The sequence below is a fragment of the Amblyomma mixtum genome, chromosome 9 (assembly GCF_055824585.1).
Source record: "Amblyomma mixtum isolate Tamu chromosome 9, ASM5582458v1, whole genome shotgun sequence".
Classification (NCBI taxonomy): domain Eukaryota; kingdom Metazoa; phylum Arthropoda; class Arachnida; order Ixodida; family Ixodidae; genus Amblyomma; species Amblyomma mixtum.
Genome location: NC_143020.1, coordinates 105,906,368 through 105,931,859, shown reverse-complemented (window position 1 = coordinate 105,931,859; position 25,492 = coordinate 105,906,368). Strand labels below are relative to the sequence as shown.

Genomic DNA, 25,492 nt, shown 5'->3' with positions numbered 1-25,492 from the left:
AATATTAAAACACTCTGCCCTGTACGAAGCATAGTATAAATAAAACTTTTCTTTGGTTTCAATTGCTTACAAGACTGCTGCGTAAAGAGAAGCGCCTAAAATATGCAGCGGCTTTGGACATGGCAACAGAGCTACTAAACTTGTCAAAATATAAAAAGAAGTTTATGCGCGTGGTTATCGCACTTTAATGAATGAAAATCGCCAGATGTGTCGCGAAAACCCTGCGTGTAATGCATTTTGATAAGACTATGCATAAAACTTCCTAGGAAGAAGCATTTTTGGTTTCAAGTGAAGATAGGAATCTCAAGTGCAAGGCTGTTTAAATGATAACAGTACATAACGATACAAAATAGTCTGTGAACACAATACTATGAAGCAAAACCGAGCTGCTTGTGACTTCGAAGTGGCGTAGAAGCATAATGGGACGTGATAGCTGGTGACAGCAGTTTGTTATTTGGGTGATGGAAATTGCATAACATAACGAGAATCCAGGACGTAAAATGGGACTCTAACTATGTTCTCGGATATCTCGCCAACTGCAAACTACCTGCCACTGAGCGCGCCCATACGCTGACCTTAATACCGACCCTGAGTTCTTTTGGAATTGTCCTGAGAAGCCATATCTGCTGACTAGACCCGTTCAATACTGGTAGGTCACGCTCGCCAAGTGCGTAATAAAAATGCCAAGAATTCGGTCCCACTACTCCTGCGAGAGACGCAGACGAACTAACTGCGTGTGCCGGTTTGAGATTCGCGCCGACAGATGGCAGTTTCGCAGCTTGTACGATGACGAATAAACACTGCGCACGTTTCAAACCAAACGTATTACGAGGAGAAGAATCTGGGAAGCCAGCGGTGCTCTAGACTGAGGGTAACGACCAGACCAGAGGTGACGAACCCCCGAGTCTAATAAAGCTTTTCATCGCTGTGAAAAAAAAAAAAGCAGCGAACAAATGCAACGTTAGCGTGATGCTCAGATGTCAAAAGAAAACCTTATTCCGAGTTGATCCATTTCGAAGATTTAATTCTTAGCAGGCGCTGACTGGCAGGAAGGACGATATTGAGCTAGTAAACATCCACTGCTTCAGCCAATATCAACAGACCTCCCATAGTTCGTTTAGAATAGTTCCGTAACGAGAATCCACCAGCTTTTCCAGTAGTGATTATTAATTTTCAAAGCCGCTTTTATTGTTTTAAGTCGTTGCTTATGATACGCCTAAGCACCTTTAGTTTCATTACGCAAGACTTCCGAGGCACATGAAGGGCAAAGAAAATATCCTTTAAACTATTGGAACGTTCGTTTTTATAGTATAGTACTACGCTGCCGACTGCTAATGCTTATCGACGGTTGAGTTTGTCGCTATGAGGCGTGTTGAAAAACCGCGCGCTCCATTACACGTAATGACGTGATAAAAACTTTACACCTAGAAAAGCTTGCATTGCTGATAGCTTATATTTCATAAGTTGCAGCTGCAGTTACGTACGTTAGCGCCGTCCCCGACAGCAGTGTCTCAAAGCGACCGCGGATTTCAACATACGTCATAACGAAACATTGCGACACCACACTGGAATGCGAAATCGAAAATTCCATGCTGCGAGGAAATAAAAAACACAGCCGGATAGTTTTGCGAATTCCCGACGCACCACTGAACTGTGCTGCTTCGTCACGCAGAGTGAGATTGCGATCCCCCCCCCCCCCCCCCCCCCCTAGAAAAAAAAATGATCGTCTCAGAATGCACTCACAACCACCGTTACGGCAGCAAGTATATGCGAGCTGCAAAAACGGGAGCACAAGTTGCAGTCAGGGAGAAAAGGGAGAAAAAATGTGAGAGATCACTGCGGGAGAATGCGAAAGCGTTCATGCCTCCTTCACACTCGTCGCCTTTTTTTTTTTTTTGATTCGCTTTAGACTGTTTGCCTCTCTTTCTGCTTCTTCCAATTTTGACGTCAGCCGCTATCTTCACGTCCTTGCACTATATGCACGTCCCGGGAAAACTTTGCCGTCTAAATGACCCTTTGGCCTCTAATTAATTAACTATTCATTCCAGATCTATCAAATTTGGTGCACAACGACACTTTATCATCCTCTGTCATGTTGTTGCGTTTCTTTCCCGCAATTCTGACGACTAGTGCTGTTTTCACGGCCTTGCACTAAATAGACGTCCGATACTTTTTTGACGTCTAAGTGATATTTTTGGCTCTAACTAATTAACTACCCTGCTGAAAAAAAGTTGTATGATGCAATAAACTCATAAAGTTTATCATACAAATATCATAGACTTATCGTACAAATCATAGAAAATTATTAACAAATGTCATTCATTTCTGTAAAATCATAGTCATCATAGAGATGTCATAGAATATCATACAAAAAGTATGATATATCATACAAATTGTATTATATTCTATGATGAAGCCTCTATGAAGTTATTGCATCATAGAACTTTTTTCAGCAGGGTAATTATTCCACATCGACCAAATATTGACGTGCATCATTCTCACATCATCCTCTATCGCGCACAATCATTCCTTTTTCCGGAGCCCTTCACTACGGCGTCCCTCATAGCCTGAGTCGCTTTGAGACGTTGAACCCTCAGAAACCAAACCATAAACCAATCTTTTTCGCTTAACTCTCACACTAACGGGGAAATTGCTGCCGAGTCGTTTGGAGGCCACGAAATCGTCGACATAGCCAAGTAATTCTGTGGTGTTAATAACACTACATTCATGGGCACATTCCACGAGAAATGATGCCATTGGGATAGAAAGAAAGAACGACGGTGCATTTAAAGCTCGATTCTTATCGAAAGTGCTGGACACGTACTACAGCTGCACTGACGAAGGCGGAAGGCGGGAATGTGTTCAGCTCGAGGGAAGGTGTATCGACGTACTTATGGAAAGAGTTATTTACATATTTACAGAGCAGCTTGTTTGGCCACCGGGAAGACTATGTGGCAATCGGTATTCAACGAAGACGCCATATTACACCAAGAATCAGACAATGGGCAAGTCTACCAAGCCCGACAGTGACCCGAAATAGTCGCAATTGTTTAGTGCGGATAGACATTTCTCGAACGACAGCAAATCATGCCGCACCTTTCTGCCTTATGCATACACTGTACTGACCAAAGACACTTATTTCAAGTAAGTCAAGGGCCATTTCGGCCCAAAATTACATCCGCCCAATTGAAGAAAGTTGTAAAGTTATAAAAGCAATAACATGTTTTAACTATTACTGCACTCACTCAGAGGAGTAAACAATTTCTGGAATGTCATTCAAATACACTCCGCATGGATCGGAAACGTAGTTCAATAGTTCAACTGTCATTTCGTATCAGTTCTACTGCCAACAAAATTCAGTGCTGTTGCCAGTACCGTAAGTCCAACAGTTGGCGTCCAACATATCCGGGATTGGCAGAAAAGGATAAGGAATTCGGAAAAGAACACATGTATGGCCTTTTGGGGCATCCACAGTCGCATTTCTCCTCTCACTTCTCCATCAACGCATCTCACCGACAATTAAAATCTCAGCACTCACAGATATTGCGTGTAAGCACAAGCATTGAGCCAAGTCCTCGGAGTCTGAAGCTCACAACCAAATTCAATCTCACACGTCCCGCTTAAAGATTGCAGTGAACGCTTCAAGGTCCTGCATTTGAGGATCCAGTTCCTGAAACAACACAGCAAAGGCCACAGGGCATCGAGAACATCTCGTACTTAAACAGGAACACAACAGCACAGGCGGGTAGTTTTCAGTCACACGAAAACTCTCTGTTGTAAGCGACACCTGTTCACACGTAACTGACAGGCCTAAGATCCATCATAATCAGCGTCCTCGTACAAGCCGAGCACTCCGTGTCCAGCGGAGGAAGGGTTGTACTGGCTCCGGCGGGCCTCAACGTCGAAGCAGTTCCGCATCGGCTCCGGTGCAGCGCACTGGGACTGTCGCCCAAGAAGTCGCCCGACATGCGGGGAAGCAGTTCTTTGAGCATGCGCAGCAACGCCGCACGGAACTCTGAGTTGCGGAAGCCGTAGAGGAGCGGGTCCACCGAGCTCGCGCTCAGTCCCGCCAGTCCGAGGTAGAAGGCGGTCTTCGGGTCGTACGGCTCCTCGGACGCAGCGTCGAGCACGACGAACGTGACAACCGGAGTCCAGAGCAGCGCGAACGTCGCCACCGTTAGAGTCAGCGTCCAGCCGTAGTGCCGGTCCGGAGGCAGCGCCGTCCTCAGGTTGCCCTCGACCGAGTAGATGGCTCGGGCGTGCCTTCGGGCCACGACGTACACGTACACATAGCTGCTGGTCATCACGGCCAGGCACGGGAGGTAGAGGGCGCACACGAGAAACACCCGGATGGGGTTCGAGACTAGGCGGAAGCTGCAGGGAGACTTGAGCGGAGGTAGCGTGAGCAGAGGAGTCCCGGATACCAGGATGGCGTAGACCCAGATGGCCAGAACAATGCGGCCCGCGGTTCGGTGGGTGATGAGGTTGTTGTAGGTGAGCGGAAGGGCCAAGGAAGTGCAACGGTCCAGGGCAACGGCCGCAGAGCTCAGCATGGCGACGCCGCTGACCTGTATGAAGAGGCAGTAGGGTAGAAGACAGAGCGCCGAGCACCGAATCTGGGGTCGGGAGAACTCGAAGTACAGCCCTGGAGGAAGCAGGAGGCCGATCCCGAAGTCGGCACTGAAGAGGGCCACCAGAAAGAGATTGCTGGGAGTCCGGAGCCTCTTGAAGCGGTACATTGAGAGGAGGAGCAGGGCATTGCTGCACAGGATGACTGGAGACAGGAGAAAGACCAGCAAGGCGGCCATAGCCACTTGCACGGGGCTCGTCCAGGCGCTCGGTTCGGTGAGTTCGGCGACGTCCCACGTTGAAGACCCATCTGTGGTTGGCGTGGCGTTCCAATCCATGACCTCCGAGTTGGCCGTGAAGCACTGGTTTAATCCTTCCCGTTCAGGCTCACCGGAACCAGGAGCATCGGTGTGTGCGGGAGCCACCTCTCATGGTCCCTGAGGTCGGAGGCCTGCGAAGCGAAGAAAAAGAAAGATAGAAAGTTGGTTCTCTAAATGTAGCTCGACGTAATAGAACAAGTTTCACTTGAAAGAAAATATACCGCACCTAGCAAAATTCCAAAACACCGGTATGTTGTGCGATACATAGCACAAGTAATACTCCCCACGTGGTCGGAATTGATCCGAATCCCTCCACTGCCGTCTTTCTCACAGACTACGTTGCAGCTATTTTACGCGAAAAAGAAAAAAAAAAGTAAAATGAGCAATGTTTTCTATTACCCAACCATGGTGCTTGCGTGAATTCATTTGTGTTGCCTAGTATCTATTATCGACCAGGGAAAAATTGGAACAGAAAGTTCCAAATACGCAGCGAAACACATGATCTTCGAGAAGGTCCCTCAGCCCCTTGAAGCTTCGTCGTTCTTTTTTGAATATTTTCCTCTTGGCTCAAAAAAAAACAAAAATCGACGCAGTTTCAGCGATCCTGCCTGCCATGACATAGTGCTCCTCTAAGAGAAGAAGTTCCCAGGCATCCACCACTGACGTCAGCAGTGCACTCAGTTCAAGTTCTTAGCTTTATAAAAGCTCTCTCCCGCTTATCGCTCCAGCGTTATTCAGACAGCGCAGAAGGGTACTAAGGTTATTTGATTTCTTCTTGCCCTCAGAGCCAGGGTCTGTGTCTCTTACGCAACTTCAGCCTTGGCTCGCTTCGCCTTACACATAAACCTACACACCAAGGACGACCCGCGCACTGCTCGTATACCCCAAGGCGTTATCAGCTGCGATCAATCAGGCTAAGTGGGCGATATATTTTGTCTACCTTCTTTTGACTTGTAGCCCTTCGAAGCCCTGCTTCGACAGCACTGGAGAACGCTGGGTGTGTAGCTCTGGCAGCTTAATACAACAAAAGAAGCCAACGTTCACGCGAAGAGTATACAAGCTACATCGCTTGGCTAGCCTTGAGTGGACGTCAGATATTTGCCGAAAGCGCGTGTAAGATGGAAGGAGCCCCCTACGGGCTTCGTCTTGTGTGTAGTACAGGGAGATATCGAAATGAGCGCTGACGCAATATCGTGGCGTCGTTAGGCTTCCCGGAAGTTTAAAGCGAAGGAAATTGGGAAATGGGGCGGTGGAATGTGAGCTGCATGGGAGCCCGGCACGCGAGATATGAATGAAAAATTCCAGAAATCACCTTTTGCCTCTCTGTTTTCTTGGCTCACCACGAGCCACGCTACATCTCCGACCGGTCAGAACTTGATGAATGGGAGATTACTCGGCACTCAATCCTAGAATTGCCTTTTCTCGGCTACTAACGTAAAGTATTCGAAGAAATTAAAGGAAGGAAACATCGAAAGAAAGATATAAGGAAAGAAAGGGAGAAATGTAGAAGGAAAGGAAGCAGGAAGGAAAGAAAGAGAAAGAAAGAATGAAAGAAAGAAACAAGGAAACAAAGGAAGAAAGCAGGAAGGAAAGGAAGCAGGAAGGAAAGAAAGAGAAAGAAAGAATGAAAGAAAGAGAGAGAGAGAAAGAAAGAAAGAAAGAAAGAAGGAAGGAAAGAAAGAAAGAAAGAAAGAAAGAAAGAAAGAAGGAAAGAAAGGAAGGAAGAAGGAAGGAAAGAAAGAAAGAAAGAAAGGAAGAAAAAAGAAAAAGAAAGAAAGAAAGAGAGAAAGAGAGAAAGATAGAAAGAAAGAAAGAAAGGAAGAAAGAAAGGAAGGAAGGAAGAAAGAAAGAAAGAAAGGAAGAAAGGAAGGAAGAAAGAAAGAAAGAGAGAAAGAGAGAAAGAAAGAAAGAAAGAAAGAAAGAAAGAAAGAAAGAAAGAAAGAAAGAAAGAAAGAAAGAAAGAAAGAAAGAAAGAAAGAAAGAAAGAAAGAAAGAAACTCGCTTGAAGTGCCCCTGTGATCAGGAAGAAACTGAGGTAGTGCCGCTTTCCGACAATGCCGTAGTGATACCGTGCTAAGTTCCTTTTCAATCCTATGAAAAGCCAGAACATCTTTTCATTCCTGGGCGCGAAGCAGCTTACTGCAATTCCCTTGTCAAGAGTTGGGCGTCTAAAATGTCGTTCCCGCTGAGTGGTAACATTGAAAATCTTATTCGGCATTGATGCGTGCCAACGTAATCATTTCCAAACATAGAACACCGCGTCGAAAAGCAGTGGTTGATGAACGAAGTCGTCTAAATGTCGCAGCACGGGGAAGCCAAATTTGGCACCAATCTCCGAGTCTTTTGCAAGCTAAGCGTCCTCCTTTGTTTCTGAAACAGGAATGTCAGGAACGCTGTTTATTGCTCGTCTCGTAACACGCCCGGAAGTACAATTCGAACTTCCTCAGGAACTGTGCCGAGGAGATTGGGGCCAAAGGGCAAAGGAGCGCGCTTTATAATGTCAGATACATTTGTGCCTTTTACTTCCGCTTCCGTGCGCGCGTCAAAACATCCGGATGTTTTTTTTTTCTTGGCAATTACGCTTTATACTGAACTCAAGTACAGCGATACTTCTTTTCTATTTATTGCGTCTTCGATTTTCTTTCTCAAGTTCTTGCACAAGCAGTCGCGGGTGTGCTGAGTTGTTTACGGAGAATTCAGAATACTCTTAATGAATAGCCCGAGGATATCAGAATAGAGTTCTTCGGACACTGACGGAGTCATCTAAAAATAGCGGACTATCAGCATGCAATCGTTTCAGCGAAAGGAAAAAAGCTGACGAATGCATAATTAGCAGCAGGAATGAGCCTTACGAATGTGGCTTGGTGCATGCGCATTACGGAGACGATTCGGAAGTCCTACATTACTTCCTTTCCGTTTGGACAAAAGTGTACTCATATGTAAATAGATTGCCTGCAAGCATTGAATAAGTTGTCAGTGTAGGGATACGGTGGCCACAACTGGCAAAGGACAGGGTTAATTGGGGAGGCATGGGAGAGGCCTTTGCCCTGTAGTTGGAGTAGTCAGGCTGATGATGATGATGATGATGCAGCGCTAGTTTTGGCGCGTTCGTCCAGTTCGTCCAGGAAGTATAAGGCGGCCGCTGTGGCTTCTGTAAAGTTAAGTAGGATCCCTAATTTATTCCAGTTATCAAAAGTTCGTGTTAAGGGTACTCTTTGTATGCGCTTCACGGTTCGGAGCAAGAAATTGAGTTCGGATAAACCGAAATGTTGAAATAAGCGGGTTTGCATCAACATACTCTTCATTAATTTTATTCCTTGCGGTCGACAAAACGTGATTTCCTTCCCGGGCTCTAAAAGTTGGGCACGGTTTCTGACGCGCGAACGCGTTCGTCCTTTCCATCAAACCGCCTGACGTGCGTCATGTGTCTCGGGGCTGCAAAAAGAAAGCGTACTGCTGTATTACCGAAAAGAAAGACAAATAATAAATCGCCATGTTGTCGCATACATTGCGCAAACATATCAAATATATTTCTTCGTCCAAAAACAAACCGCGTCCATTTCGAAAGAGGGCAGTATAGAAAACTATGAATAAGGCGCGATCCTTCTGTTATACACCAAGTGGGGCAAAAAGAAGCAAAAGAAATGCATACTTGCGAGCTCCGAATTCTTGCCAGACCCACCCTACTCCGCACTTTTTTTTTCTTCATCTCTGACCACCTCACTGTGTCATATAGCCTTTTTTCTCACATTCCGAAAGACACGAATGATATCCCTGGTGCACTTTACGAAACACAATAGTACACGGCAGTTGGCTGAGAAGAAGAAAAGTAAATAAAAACGCGAAACTTTTTCAGCATCTCTCGGGTCTTCATGGATGCGAAAATAAGAAACGACTTCCGCACCCAAAGAACGCGTTGAGACAGCAGCTTAAAAAAGAACGAATTCGAGGCGACTCTAAGAAAAATTTGATTACGAAACTGCGTCCCGCGCCGCACTGCCGGAATGCTTCACGCTGAATCGCTCCCGCCATTTTCACTCCTCTTACTTCGACTTGTGTAAATCCACTCTTTCGTAATGTTTCTTTAATTTTTTTCGCCAACCTTCACCGCCTCGTCTTTACCCGCGCTTTCTTTTCGCGCCTTTCTTCTCTCCTTCCAATTCGCGCCTTTTTTTTCCTCTCTCTTTTTGGCGCGCGTTTCCAAGACGACACACAGGCGCCCGCTCGCTTCAATAGTCCCGCGGAGTCCTCGGTGTCGTAGATTTATTTACACGCGCTTCGGACGGCGCACATACGGGCATTTTTAGCTCTCACTTGTGTTTTTCTTTTGTATTATGTCCCTTAGTTCCTTTGTTTCTTTTTCTTCCGTTTTCATCCTTGGAGATTCAATGCATTGCGTCTGGTTGTTTATGACGCCGAAGGATGACTGTGTGAGGTAACGGACAAACAGGTCCGGAGAATAAATTTTAAAAACCAAATTTCTTCTATGTAGCATGAAGTTTGCTTTCGACATCAACTTCGCCTTTCCAACGAAAAAAAAAAAGAGTACAAAAACTCTGTTATAGTTTGCGTCTTCGATCAAGTTCTCAGACCCAGTATTCGCGCCCGTACCACGCCGAATCACAAATAGGTCTTGCTATGCGCAAACAAGAATAAGAAGAGACACGTTCCTTGTTTTGTCGGCTTACGTCACAGATGCCACGAATTAGTGGCGATCTTTTTTTGTTTGTTTGTTTCGCCCGAATCCTACGCGACTCCAGAGCGTGTTTGTACAACGTCGCGATGTCGAAGTCAGGCTCACCCCGTTTGCCCAGAGGCAGATTATGCATGCTCAACCGATTCCGAGATCTCTGCCCCAAATTTATCTCGTGTACAGACGCCACAGTCGACACGTACAGACGCGCCGATAAAAAAAAAATGCCTGGAAGATCTTTTTTTTTTTTCGGTCGTGGGCGTCAATTCCACAGTCGTGCTCTAGAATACAGTGAAAGCAGGATTCTAAAATTGGTGCGACGTCCCTCGGGGAAACGACGTACTTGGCAGTCAAACAATCTCCCGCGATGAAGGGTAACTTATGAAAAAACAAAAACACGCAAAAGCGAAAAGAAAGGCCGCTTATAAGCGGAGAGCGCAGTGAAAACGAGGGTGTCGCTACGCCACCTAATGTAAAGTAGGGCTTATGCGGTGTGTAGTTTAGGAATCTCCCGCGATGAAGGAAAAACAAAAATACACAAAAAAGTGAGAAGAAAGGCCGCATATAAGCGGAGAGTAGAATGAAAATGAGGGTTTCGCTACGACCCCTAATGTAACCAAGGGCTTATGCGGTGTGTAGTTTAGGAATCTAACGCGATGAACGAAAAACAAAACACACAAACGTGAGAAGGAAGGCCGCTCATAAGCGGAGAGTGCAGTGAAAATGAGGGTGTCGCTAGGCCCCCTAATGTAAAGAAGGGCTTATGCGGTGTTTAGTTTAGGAATCTTACGCGATGAAGGAAAAACAAAAATACACAAAAAAGTGAGTAAAAATGCCGCTTATAAGCGGAGAGTGCAGTGAAAACAAGGGTGTAGCTACGCCCCCTAATGTAACAAAGGGCTCATGCGGTGTGTACTTTAGGAATCTCCCGCGAAGAAGGAAAAACAAAAATACATAAAAAAGTGAGTAGAAAGACCTCTTATAAGCGGAGGCTGGATTGAAAACGAGAGTGTAACAAGGGCTTATGCGGTGTGTTGTTTAGGGCAAGTCGACTTTGTTACACAGGACAGTTACTTGGCTAACCGTCCAGCGGTCTAACCGAAAGCTATAGTTAACAGGCTAACCAACGCCTTATGGAGCTGTAAAAGCGGCTTATAACGCTTTAAGCCTCGTTTAGACGAGCGATCGTCTGCTACGCTAGAGAAACGATACCAAGCGAAGAAAGCTAGAGTATAATGAAGAGCAGGCCTTGAATTAGGGAATTCACCACTTAGCGCTCTAACGATTAAAGGATTATACAGTCATTCGCTGAATTCGAGTGGGGAGTCATGCGTACCGAAGGCTGCACGTTGTCTTTTCGAACTGCAATCAGCCGCGGAGAATCATATATCAGACGTCATTTCCAGAATGCGAAACTTCATTCTGTACTCAAAAGGAAACCTGGGGTTTTTAGAATATTTTGAGTTGATAGTCACATCACATTCCTTAGAGCCCACTCTATCCAGAGCAGTTTTTATTTTAAACTACCGAGTGAAACCATTTTAAAACAGCGAGGACCGAAATGCTTAAACGAAACAAGTACGTTGCCAGTGAGGATGTCTCGCGTAACGCAGCGATGACGTCACAAACATTACTAGAAAAAAAAACCGGTACGCATGCTGAACAGTTGATGTGGCTGCTGAAAACGATGAGTTCTTAGACGAAACGCTCGAGGCAGCCTAATAAAAGACATAAAAGTTAGTTAGAAACGTATCGGTAATGGTTGTGACGCCAAAAATGCAATGTTTCCTGAAATGGTTCTAACTGGGGCCACGTAAAAGGTGAACATTAAAATCTATTTGAGCTGCGATAAAATGTCCCATGTCTGCCAAACTTAGTGGAAGTAATCAGGACCGAGAAGATGACTAATAGTACAAGTTTCATTAGAATACGCTAACCTCGAAAAACCCCAAGAGCTGGCCTTTAAGCAAATAATTTGTTCGCCTCACGATTCCCGGGCTAGTTCTTCGCTGCCTCCAGCTGCAAACGACGACCGGAAAAGGAAAAGAAGACCACGTGGTACAAAGGGCCACAAATTGAAAAAAAAAAAATTATTGCAGATGCACGCGCAAAACGCTATAAATGCATTTTCATTGGTTACGGATTAGAGCGCCTTTCCTTCTCTTCTGATTGGAGCTGCTGTATAAGCTTATGTTTTCTACCAACCTGTCGTCTTTTTTTTTCTTTTTTGTCCACTACTTGCTGACGTTCCTCACGCTCACCTGAGTAACGTGACTAACATATCCTCCTACCAAAGTGACGACCATTCGTGCAATGTACGTCACACGCGGCAATGTACATGCAATGTGTGTTCATAGGCGTCGCTGCTCTTTAATGTTACCTGGAAAAGAAACATAGTGTAGAACTATATCGATACTGGAAAAGGCAGGTCAGGAAAGAATTTTTCTATGATAACTCAAGAGGCAGTGCCCTGCTTTTTGAAGCTAGGTCAGGGTGTCTTAGAACGCGCAGCTACAAAAACAAATTTAACGAAGAAGGTGACACATGTGCAGTGTGTGGTAGATCTGTGGAAACAATTCAACAGCTCATAATCAAATGTGATGGTATCCATCCGGATGTCGATGCAGGCGCAGTCACTCTTCCTGAGGCCCTAGGGTTTAGAGATAACAATGGTAATGTAAACAAATCTGCAGTGGAAGTTAGCAAAAAGCGATTGGAGGATTGGTGGCTGAAAAGCAGAGATGTGTCATAAGGTTAGAATTGTAGGAAACTGTAGGTAAAGATGATGGCGATTCTTAATGAGAATTGCCAACACAGTAAACAAAAATAATAATAAAGAAAGAAAAGCTGAGCATGGTGGCAATTGCCACCACCCCGTTTCAAAGGTGGCGCTCCTATCCATTCATCCATCCAACCTATGTGAGCGTGCAGGCAAATTTTGTATTATCCAGGTGACGTGCTCAGCCGCGAACGGGTGGTTGGGCATAAATGAGCACGGGGACAGTGGAAGGTAAAAATGTAGACGTATGATACATTCGTGCATTTAAAAAAAAGTTTATTGCATTGGAGCTTATTTCCACACCCTGTATTTGTACATAGTGTATATTGGCCCCCTACCCCTATCCTTTCTTCTATCCCCCCCCCCTTTTCTTTCCCTCTCCCTGACCTTTCATTTCCGCTAGCCTCAGCTCAGGTGCGCCTCCGTTACGTCAGCTAGGCCTAAGTCTGTCAGCTGGGGTTGTTCTGTCTCGTGGTGCTTCCTCCCATGCGCACAGCAACTGGAATCTGCTCTCCGCCATTCAGACTTTCCTTTCAGACACTAAACGGCTGCCGTCCTAGGCTCTTTCTCATGATCAATATTTCTCTGCAATAAAAGCTTTCCTAAACATGGCACGTTTAGCCCCATTCCCTCTATCAATCACCGATCTCACAGCATTTGTTTAGTTTACTTCAATTTATAAATCTTTATTCCTTTCATTTATTTCCTAATTATTATTATTATCATTACTACCATTATGATTTTCTGTTATTTATTTCATTGTTTAATTTTTTGAGCACCTGTCAGTCGCTGTCTGTGTCCTGGCCAATCCTCCGCAGTGGGTACGCGCCGTTATTTAGAGGACAACAACAACAACAACAACAAATAGCCACTAACAAAACAACACTGGAGCTGGAATTCCAAAATAGAACAGGACCGTAGTAGCTGCAATTTTACTGATTCAATGAGAGGTCAGCTGCTTATTTGCGACTATATGACGCCGCCGTCAACGCGGCTCTCTTTTTACGCTTCATTCCTTCTTGATCTGAGGTCACCAGAAGAATGCACCTAATATTACCCGCATCCTAAACATCCATGTCTATTTATTTTACGTCCCAAGTTATTGTGTCCCTGTTTAGCTTTATCTCTAAGAGAGGGCATAGCTTCGAGCTCTAAAACTTCGTCGTCTGCGCATATGCCACTAAAGCGGGGCATCATTGTTAATGTAATAGGCTCGGATAAAGCCGCAAAGCGGACAGTCGCAATAAACAGGATTCAGCTACCAACCACAGTTCACTACATAAGTTGCTTTTCCGACCCTTCCAAGCCCTTTTCACTAAGTCGCTTTTTCTCGGAAAGTTGGAGCCTTTGAACTTTATGTACGCCTGCGCAAGGCAACCCTCATGAAGAAAGCGGTCACCTGTAAAAGTATCGCTCTTGTTTCTTTCGCATTCTGCCGCAAGTCTCCGCATCATATTGTCTGCTTTCACATTGTGTCCTCCTCAAAAGGCTCCCTGTCTTTATTCAAAAGCTTCGCTATATGTCCCGCAATACCAATTTATACTTCAATTTTGTAAGTTTTTTTTCTGAGCGTAATGTCGTCACAGCCAAGTTTTTGGCCAGTCCTCCGCAGTGAATACCAGCCAAACATCCAGGTCATAACCTACCGAAATTGGCCCTAATACCCTTCACGCAGCCCCTCTTCCGTTCTCGGCAGTTTCATTTTCGAAAAGGCCGCATCTGATCCCGTATATACAGTGTGTGAAATGAAGATACAAGGTTACTACTCCAGGTCCAAAAATGCGCTATCAGTTTTACGACTTATATTTTTTTCTTCTTGGCGGGCTCTCGAAGAACCCAGGATATGAACGTGGGTTTGCAAAAGTCGTCTGCAAGACCAATTGCAGACATTGCAGACGACCGGCGGCGACGCGGTATTCGGCCGAGACTCAGTTTCGTAGATGCTTTTTTTTGTTTTTCGCGCTGAAGACTCTTCAGTTTCGTACCTGCTTCTGGTATTACGCAGTATTGCCGGCTAGAATGGGATCACGACGCCGTGACTTTTCCTTTCTTTTTCTTTCTTTGATCGTCATTCTTAGTTGACTTTACGTTGTCTACTTTTAAATTCGACCACACTGCGGCGTTGCTTTCGAAACTGCAGCGTTCTGCAATGGCACTTTACTCGTACGCTTGCAATCCTGTCGACGCAGAGACAAGATGGAAGGCTCTCATACTGTCCCGAATCTGTCCCAATTTTTACCGCGGTCCTGTGTTTTAGGGGGAAACGGGAAGCATCCATCTGGAGATTTTCAGGTCTCCTTATCCATTTTCCAGACAACAAAGAACCCCGTTTTAGTCTGCCGCCCTTCTTATGGAGTTAGGCCTAGTTTCTGCGTTGACATACCAGTGAACACAGGGAAAATGTCTCGCCAGCACTGCACTTTTGTTGTTTTTTTTTTCTAAGCTGGAGATAAGCAGTAAAAAACAGCGCAGCGGCGACGGACAAGACAGAAGGAAGAAGAAGGAAGAAGAAGGAAGGGATATTAGGTCTTTCATTATGCTGATCGTACAGAAAGTAATGAGGAATATCCTTGACCGAAAAACTCTACTCACAAAATTAGGCGTCGACAAACCACGAAATAAATTCAAGGTTGGAAGTAATGATTGGTTTAATTTGTTCCTCTTACAATTTCACAGCATACTGTGGTTTCAGTGTGGTTAAACGCGGCATAAAAAAACCCGTAAAGTCGCAAAAACCGTAAATGTGGACACACCATGACGTAAGCGAGTTAATCTAAGCCAGTTATTTTCAGTGTGATGTAAGAAATATTGGCATCCGATGATAATTACTTTTGCAACTTGCTCGCGTTGTGTCGTAATAGAGACTCCGTCAGCTCTCGAGAAGCATTTCGTGGTGCTAACAAAAAGGTCGGGGGTTCGCATACGTTTTCGCATGTCCTTTCAAAGCACTTCCTCACAAGCGTCTGCTACCCCCTTACAACCTAATGCTTCTGAATGACTGCGATTCATAAAGACGCCTGTTCGGCTTTGCCGATAGCGTGCTTGCTGAGTAATCAGCTGATTTCGTTAGCTGGCTTCTGCATCAAGTCAAGAGGCCGCAAGATACCGAAACGACTCCTCAGACTATCCGCTCATTACGTCATACGTAACGACGTTGTGGAAAACGCGTAACAGTAATGAGATTTATTCCACCCTTTTATGTCGTCTGCTTTGCTTTTTGCTGAACGCGTTGCAGACAACCGCCGAAGCTAAAATGACCGTCTGGCTATTTTTGTCCTTGCTAGACTTCGTGGGCGGGGAAAAAATACGATGCGCTCAGGCATCCCGCAGTGAGTCACTCGTAATCCACTAAGGATCTCCCCAGTGCTGCACTAGAAACGGGATAAACGTCCAGACGATGTGGATTTGGGGAATTGCGGGAACAGGTTGGGTAACTCTCAGAGACCTCTTGCGGGAAAAGGAACGTATGCAAAAAGAGCAGACGAAGGGAGAGACGTGCATCATAGAGTTTCTTACTATTACCTAGAAGAAAAGCTGGCGGCGCTGCACTTCAGCCACCATGGACGCCCAAAGCATCAAGGGGCGGTGAGCTACTCGCTGCGGCACAGACGTATTTTTTCGGGAACACGGAGTGGCACTACTGATATGTTTCCTTCCTAAAACGCTGTTCGTGTGTGCGCAGACGACTTTCGCGTGAACGCAGTGTGCAAAAGCCATAGCAGTGAAAACGCAACGACACACGACGCCAAGAAAAGGTTTCACTTTTCCGAAATGCCATTAAAAAACCTCTTAAAGTATCTAAGCAACAATACTTTTTTTGAAAACTCATTTGCTTTTAAAAATGCGCCTGTTAATTACGAAATATTATTTTCTGTAGTGTCATTACTTGGCCAATAGGAAAGCTAGCTATCGCTTATTTTGGGCAAACTTGGCATTTACATGTTTTTCTGCTCGTTTGTTGCAATTTACAGACAGGATATTGAATGTTAGGACACTCGTAGTTATCGAACAGCTTTATTTTTGCCTTATTTGTTGGCCAAAAGTTGTAGTTCCGCAACAAGTAGCTCACCGCCCCATGATGCTTTGAGCGCCCATGGTGGCTGAAGTGGTCTCGAGGGGCCTCCATGCAAACTCCCATAGACGGGTTGCCAGCTTTCCCTCTAGGTAATAGTAAGAATCTCTATGGTGCATGGCGTCTCCATACCTTTGCATCCGTTCTCATTTCTTACGCGGTTTTTATTTTTTCACGATGATTTGCCAACTTGTTCACCTGTATATCTTCTGCTACCTCCGAGGCCTCTGAATGAACGTGGGTATGAGGCGACCAGCGTTGCATCATTTGTGGGCGATGGAGAGTCGCCATTTTTACCGCTGCGTCTGTTCTCAGACATGACCATAAGCTTCGTATGTCTCATACATAAAAAGGAAAAACAAGAACTTTCAGGCCTTTTCACTCTCCAGTGGGGGATAACTTACAACGGTAACTTCAGTGTCTTCTGTACCTTCCTGAAAAGCTCGAAACAAAAGGCCTTAAGTCACATGGCCAAAGGAGGCACAAAACCGTTGGTCACCGTAGTGGCTATCACCAAGGATGATGATGATGATAATGATGTCCTCAGGCTTAATGGCACATACCAGGAGTTATGACGTCATTAAGCTTATCCTTTTTTTACGAAAGGCACGCTTTTACTACTGCAACTATTTTTACTGCAGCACAGTTAACTCAGCAAAACCTACATGATGCAATCATCCCGTCTAAACGAGCAACGTACAGTCATGAACAAAAGTTTGTGGGATGCGAATGAGCGGGAAAAAAAAAAAACCTATTTCTGTGTTTCTTGTGCCAGTCAGCTGGAAGATGAAACACGCATGCCCTTTCACGCCTAAGTTATTGTCATTGGCCTGGTTTAACCAACCGTAGAGAAATATATTTTTTTTCTGCGAACCTGCAACTCGTAAAGTTTTGTCAACGACTGTAACTGGTGTTAACAAACGGAGAGGCCTAAGTCTCAAGGCTCTTAACAAGATAGAGGCGACTGGACTTGGTCGGTGCCATGGACATTCAAATGCAGCAGGATTAATTGGCCCAATATTCGAAATGCATTGGCAAATGTCGATGCTACAAAGGAGCATGCAGAGTGAAACCATTCATTTCCAATACTGGGCTGGTTACATGTGGTTCTAAGGTTGTGATAAACAGGCATTGTTTCAGAGAGTGGCTTCATAGAGTCCGTACCTGATTGAGTGACCGCTACTGCACGAACCTGTGACGCTGCACCATTTTGTTTAAACATTACGTAGGAAGAGCACGCCGTGAGAAGGAAAAAAGAGTGCAGTGCTGTACGTTGTAGACATTTCGAGCCTGAAAAAACCGTGCACTGTCGAGGATGGGGCGAGACATGAACAGAGCTTGCGAAATCGATGGACGCAGACCATTCCCAAGAATTTCAGCAGCGCTGCTTGAAAACGCCGCTGGGACACGAAGCTGTGTTTGTGGATTACGTTCCTGTACACTGTATTTACTCTGCATGTACTCTGTATTTACTCTGCATTTACACTGTATCTACTCTTCGCTGTAAAGACATTGCTAGAGGGAGATGTAGGAAACTTGGAAAAAAACGAACCGGAGAACAGGCCAATAAAAGCGAGAACTTTCAATAACTAACAAATGTAAGAAGGAAAGCCGAACCAGTTTTTCTACGCATTGATTACATGACTAATCACAGAATAAATGTTTAAATCAATTAATGGATTAATACAAGCTAGCACCTGCAGTTGCAGGTGCTAGCCAGGGAGTGTACATACCCAACCATTCTGGACAAAAGCATTTTTTAACGGGAAAGAATTTATGAACGAAGTATTTTTAAACATTGTTATATTTCGCTGTGCCAATCAATATATCCGCAGATCTTCCGTCGCCAGGCTTCCATTCTATTTTTTTCTATTAACGTTTTTTTCTATCGCCAAAAGCGTTCCCTATTCGTTCTCTATGGCAGTTTTAACTGTTCGATGCGATCGACGGCAACCCTTTAAAAGAAAGATTTTGCTACATGTTGGAAGAATGGCCCATTACCTTCAATATTTCCGTTACAGCATCTCACAATTTAACAATATTCAAAAATTTTTTACCACAATGTTGGACATGAAAAATGCATGAGTAAGTGGCCAACCAAATGAAAATGAATGACTCAATAAAAGTAATAACAAATACAGCTGTCATTAAAGAGGGGAACGAGTGAAAAGAGGAATAAAAGAACGAACAGAGGGAACGGAACATCAATAAGCGAACAAGAAGCGCACAAATACTAGCAAATACCATAGAGAAATGAACAAACAGGGATCTTAGAACCCAACGAGATTGAACGAACGAAAGAACGGCCGAAAGAAGAAAGAACAAGAGCGAATAAACAAAGGAATGAATAAATTAATGTTGCGTAAAACGCGGTCCCACAAAAGACGCGCCCCGAGCCTATTCGTTTCGGGGTGAATATAAGAAGCGCTCGGGGATCGTCGATTGTCACGTTGCCGTCCACGAGCCTTTCTCCATCGACCGCCGAGGCCCAGTCCTCGCTCGGTACTCTCCCGATGCTTCCTCCAAGGCGGAAGCGGATTGCGTTTCACTTCCGCCGCCACTGCGGAAGTCGAGGATTGATGGACTTCCGGCAGTCGGCGAGCGCAATAAGCTTTCCCCTTCCTGGGGGAATATCCATAAGACAAGCCAAACTGCCCAAAAGACAAAGATTCGTCCGGAAAAGAAGGAGGACCGTAGAAAGACAGAAAAGAAGTAAGGAAATCGGGGCAGTCTCAGAAGCAAAGGCGCCACTGCTGTGTGGTGTACACGGAGTGAAGGTCCCGTGGGAAAACTATTTGGCTCCACCGGGACATACCGGACGCTCCTTCCGCAGAGTACAGATCGAAGTACTTGGACGCGCTCTGTTTGCGAGGCCACTACACTCGGACCGTTCGAGCCATTCACGTCATTGTGTACCATGGCTTGTCCCGCTCTGCACACACATATTTTCTTTTTGTTTTGCTTTTTAGGTCTCACAGGAATCCAGGGACAGAGTAATCATATCTTTCTTTCTTTGGTCGAGAGGGTCTGGTTGCAGGAGTCTCAAGTCTCAGCTGGACCAGCCAGTCCCGCCTCTGTAAAGTTGTGTGCCTTATTGTCGCTATCGCGCGTGGAATTTCGAAATCGGCTAGCAGTACAACGTGTACGAAGAAAGATTCACTGGTTTTGAACAGCTTCATTATAGGCATGGCATGGTAGACCGACAGGCTACATAATCAGAGGAATGATGCAACCGAAACCAGAAAAGGACTGCCAGAATAAGAACAGATGTCAAGTCGTGTGAGCTGAACCTCAAGCTCAGCTCACATGCTCCAGATATCTGGATTTTACTACGTTCCCGATATTCTGGCATTAACTTGATTAGTCCTCTCACGCATACAACCCTCATGTGAAGACATGTATTTATCCTGCTCTAAAATTCCTCCAGTCGTTTACAGCTTGTCATTAACCACATGGTGTCCTCATTCATTCATTCATTCATTCATTCATTCATTCATTCATTCATTCATTCATTCATTCATTCATTCATTCATTCATTCATTCAAAAAATGCTCATTGACAAGGATGGCCTAACTGGGAGAAATAAGAATGCAAATAGTAAGATGAATATGTGTTCCTTAATGATGCCTGTACACACGAGAGGGTTGGATTCTGTCCTCACCAGTCCACGCGCAACATCTCTTCACATAATACAGTGATTCAATTGGGCCAAAATGTGCGGGGTATATAGAGAAACCCTTTCAAAAATGCTTCGTGATTTATTCAAATGTTCTGGTAATTCATCATCACCATCATTACTGCTATAATCATCATCATTCAGGTAACTCTACTGCAGGACAAAGGACTCTCCCATGTCTGCGATTTTCGTTGTCGGTCGTCTGCGATTTTCGTTGGCGAGGAGGCATCTATACCACCCATAAAGCCTTCGATAAAAACAGCAATCAAGAAAGAGGATATATACGCAACCATTTCTGAAAAAAAAACAAAGAAAACCTTCGGCAGCGTTGTTTGCTTCAATATTCGAAGCGTCAGCCCTGAAGTCTTGCTTCAGACAGAGCTATATATGGCGGCGTATTGCGCGTCCGGCTCAGACCAGTTGCAAAAAACCCGCGCTCAGGGCTGACTATCGGGGATTCGGTTGCATCACGCTATGTGAAAGTGCGATGCAATGCAAAATACGATTTCGAAAGAGTTGTTATTTTTCGTGGTTTAGTCAAACAGCATCTGGCCGTTTTCCACCAGAAGGAGGTCATCGTTGAGAAGATGGCGGGTTACGAAAGGCTCTCGGGTGTACCGTTGCTTTTTCAACAATAACCGCAGCCATAACAGCATGCGGATCACGCCTTGTAACAACTTTGCCCGCATGAATGGCTCTGGTCGCGAGACGGGTGCCGTCTGCAATCGTCGTCTGCTTTGTTGTCGAGCGTGCAGACGGCCATCAACACAAGGAAGGCGAAGAGAGTGAGAAAAAAAATAAACTAGGCGGAAATTTTGCCATCTGCCGGGAGACAAAGAAGTCACAATAATGGTTGTACCACAAGGACGCCACTTAGCCAGGATCACGTGGTAGCTTTCTGACCAGTTAGAATTTAGCTGTACTGCAATGACGTCGGCGTTAGATCGCGTGCGCTACCAATGACGTCACTTCTAGGTGATCACATGACCACTTTTTAACCTGTGAGAAAATGGCTGTACCGCAATCACATCACAGCTTGATGACCATGTGGCATGGTCGTTTGGGATCTTGTGATCATGTTTTCATTAATGAAGGTGAAGTATTGTCGTGTTAACATGCTAGGCAATAGATACCTTTCACTTGTGGTCACGTTTTATGAACGTTCAAGCGGTCAAGGTCGGCATTGTTCTGTTCATATAATAGAAATTTGGTGCTGAAGTCGCACAATAATTTGTCAGAACTCTATGCCTCAAAACTGGTGTTCCTGCATAAACGCGTGCGATTAGCACCTCGTCAGACATGCTGTAGTGGTTGTGAACAAAGAATACAAATTTGGCTTTATGATTCTTTTTTGCTGGCTACAAACCTTAGCACGCAAAAGTAACGGCTACAACTGCACTAAGGAATTTGGTCGAAGCCTTGATGACACCGATGGGAACAGAGAATTAGGGTTTCACTTCTTTTTTTTTTAATACCTAGAGCTCATGATTTGAGTCTCGTGCCAGTAACAGCTTCGCTTTACTTGTCAGCAAGTGATCGTGAAGAGTTTACATTTCGAACCATTTCTTTACAGGTGTTGTTGCATATAGCTGCGAAACGCTTGTTATATGTTTTTCATGTCCTATATTGCTCACCGCCGGCACGTCGCATTACCATATCATTTGCCAAGCCGTAGACGGACTACATTTCTCTACAACAATATCTACGGTGTGCGAGGCTGTCGTCGATGTTCCAAGCACCGTGCCTCAAAAGTTCGTGATCGCCTTTTATATTTCAACGATCCCCCAGGCGCACCTTGCTACTATAGGCGCCGACCAGGACATTCTATTCTTTTCGGGAAAAAGTCCGTTCAGATGAAGAGTTCATTCGAGTGTCATTTCAACCTTCATTTCTGATGTACCGACATCGCCCCTGCTTGTTGCCACAGCCACTGACAATACCACGCTTAACTATCTTCGTATGCTGTAGGGTACAGTTTTTGTTAGATGCTCACGATTTCGAAATACTTTGCACCAGAAATCCACAACAAGCACCTTTTTTTTTAAATTGTTGACAGCTAAAATTATCGCCTTTCTGTTGCCCCCGACACCGTCCTTGCTTGTCGATCGTCACAGCCACTGACAACACCCTGCTTAACTATCTTCGTATGCTGTGGGGTGCAGTTTTGGTCACATCTTCATTCTTTCGAAATAATTTGTCCCAAAAATCCAAAAGAAGCGCCCTTTTTAAATTGTGAATAGTTAACATTACAATACTGGCTGCACGTTAAGAAATTTTGCAGACGCAGTGAAACAGAAATTTTAAGCTAGTTTATTCACGCTCGAAACTTTTACCAGCGCTGCGATAGGGGACAGGGAACAAGAAGTCCTTCCGTCTCTTCTCGTTCTATGTCCCCTGCCGTAGCGCTGGTAAAAGTTTCGAAAAAGGAAAAAGAGTTTGCGAACGCGTACGCCAACTTGGTGGCAACTGAGCTTTGCTCTAACCCTACAAGACGTGTGCTAACCTCAAACAACCTTCGCCCACGATCCTTTCCTTAAGAGGCAACGGTGGCGCACTTCGAAGCAGTCGTCGCCACTGCAACGTTAAACAGACGCATCTCCGCCAAACACCTCGCGATGTCTGCGCTTGGCGGACCAACGTGCCAATGGCGCGAAGAAATTGTTTCCTCCCACGCTTTCCCCCCTCTCCCTTTCCTCCTTTCGAGCGCCTCCTCTGCCTTTTTCCGTGCGGTATGCAATCAGCATTGATCGCTCGAGGGCGCCTAGGAGGCGCTGCGATCGCTTCAGCGAGCGATGCCGAAGACGGTCACGCAGTGATCCGAACTTGGCCAGCACTTATTTGCACACGCTACGCGAAAAAAAAAAAAAAGCAAGACGGGTAGGTGTATAACCGGAAACACGGTGAGCCCTATAATTAGCCTTCGTAGAGGTTTCGAGGACGTTTTCTTTAAGAAATAAGCGGTGAAATTACGTGGGACGTTACAGATTCGCACTCATTTGTAACGTTTCGAAAGTCGTATACGCCTCTCGGTGCCGCATATTTCTAGCCGCCCTGTATATGCCTTCTTCTTCAAATTTGCGAGCGTTTTGAATTCAGTTATCCCGTTGCCCTTTCTATGGGAAGAAAAACAAACTACCTAAAGCGAAGAGTCAGCGAGAACCTATTCAACCGAGTGTTTTCAGAGGCAATCTCGCCCTTTCAAATTTGTAAAGCCGGCAAAAAGGTGGCTGTGTGAGAAGGTAAGACATTATTCTTAATTACGAATAACGTGCAATGATCAGAAACGTTACGGCTTGAACCACAGAACTAAGTACGACGCTGCGTTGACCTCGGCCGACTGCAATATATATGAGTTACATCTTTTTATGCCGCGGTACAAATTAACCTAAACACCCTGAATACAAGCTGAGGTTGTTAAAATCTTATAAGGCGGAGGTTTAGGTCGCGAATGAATTTTCTCGCTGCGTATTTTCGCATCGAATTTTCGCTGCCGTCTATCGAGGTAGAGCAAGTCTCACCCTTTGTGTTGTGCGATGTTAGGCACTGCGTGTACAGGGTGTGTTGTTTAACTCTAACCAAGGCTGGGTTTAAGAAAGCGATTTTGCGCAGGAATGCTTCTTTCTAATCAATTACTTCGTGCAAAAAGTGGATTTTGAACTTTCGAGTCGCTGGCTATGCGTAGAAATTTCCAAATGGAACGTTGAACAGTACCGCAGGAAACATTGAAACCATGCACATCTCGACGAAGGCGCTTTGTACTGTGCATTTTTCTTAGTACACACATTTTCAAATACTCTACCAAACAATTTAGCGTTATCGCTTTCTATTTGTATTTCAGAACTTGCTGCGATAGGAACACCAACTAGGTCTGCCCATATGGCATCATTAGCCCAAAGACACCTCGATAGCTTTATCATTCACCAGCAAGTGGAAGAGGGAGTTTGTAACGGCATGATAGTATGACAGTGACGCTAGATATCCCATCAAAAAAATAAAAATTATCCGCCCAGATATCATTCCAAAAAAAGGCGGAACAAAAACTCGCATAATTATTCATGCTGCAACTGGGAGACCCTGCGACATTCCATTCCGTGCAGGGTATTTCCTTCGTGCAGTTTAGGGTACCTCAATTCCAACTTTTCACAACGCTTCTCTCACGGGATCTTCCGGTGAAGCGCATGTATTCCCACCGAGGCTATTTTCTTTATCTTTACCGACTACATCTTCGTCTTTACTTTCTCTTCCATTCCAAGCTTACCTGGATAATACGGACAGCCTCACTACCTGCGCGGCCACGTACCCACTGTACGCAATGTGTAATCATGCACACTGCACACACTTTTAGAAACACGCGTGTTTTAGTTTTACTATCCCGGTCCGGGCTTTACTTATGCAAATCCATTTGCAGGCTGAGGGGTAGACTGGAGGATTCAGGATGTGGATGGACAACAGAAAATGAAAATGTAGACGTCAAATACATTCCTGCCTTAAAAAAAAAAAAATGCTGCTCTAATGTTGGGCTGGTCGCTGGACACCAAAGAGAGAGGGAAGGAGGATGAAAGAGAGAGAGAGAAAATTCCTATTTCTGAATAACGTCCATCTTGACGCTCCAACCGCGTATAGGGCGTCTACATGGAGCATCGTCATCACCTCAAATGTCCCGGCCTGCTGTGAGCGATCGCGTTAACGCAGACGACCGGTCGGTTGGCCGGAACCGAGCAAATCAGCTCATTGTCGTGATTGGAAGCAGGGAATACTGGGAGGAGAAAGAGGGGGGGGGGGGCGGGGTTGCCGGAAACCCCTTCTTTGTCGGAGTGGTCCTCTTCAACCGGGCAGCTGTACGGTGGCGCGCTCGGAGGGACTCCGCAAGGTCATTGAGAGCAGCAACCGCGACGGCTGCAGACGGCATTTGCCGGAGAACCTTCTCTCTCGTTTGACCGCTAGGTGTCAGGACAGTAGGGCTTGTGGCGAGGGGGGGGGGGGGGTGCTTTTGACGCCTTCTGCCGATAGGTTGCGCTGCCTTCGCCTGAAAAAGAGACGCCTCGCCGCACGATGTAATCAATGGCGCAACGCGGCTGCGGACAGCGACGACAACGATCTCGGAAAACAGGGCGTACATTCTCTCCATCGTTGTGGAGTGGCGGGCGGTTGTGAGGGCCTTTGGACGGGACGGGACGCACAGCGGGGTATTGCGCCGTGCGGAGTGCGCGTAGGCTGTGAAGGACGTTCACTAGGCGTCGAAGATGGCTTCTTCGCTTAATGGGCTTGATGGCACGTTAGCCACTTAGAGAGAGAGAGTATAGTGGACGAGAGGAAACTTGAAAATGTTGATTAGGAGAGGGCCTAGAGCAATTAAGGTTTCGTTGTTATGGTATGGTTATGG

The 25,492-nt window shown here is 45.4% G+C and overlaps 1 protein-coding gene across 1 annotated transcript in view; it reads right to left on the bottom strand.

The window, feature by feature from the left end:
* Positions 1–1,734: 1,734 nt before the first annotated feature.
* The window catches only part of LOC149330534 (adenosine receptor A2b-like), a 98,974-nt gene continuing 75,216 nt past the window's right edge, over positions 1,735–25,492 (bottom strand). The window contains exon 2 of the mRNA XM_089559873.1: positions 1,735–5,020. Within this exon, the coding sequence (XP_089415999.1) occupies positions 3,792–4,907 (1,116 nt within the window). The 5' untranslated portion in view covers positions 4,908–5,020 and the 3' untranslated portion in view covers positions 1,735–3,791. The remainder of the gene's footprint in view (positions 5,021–25,492) is intronic.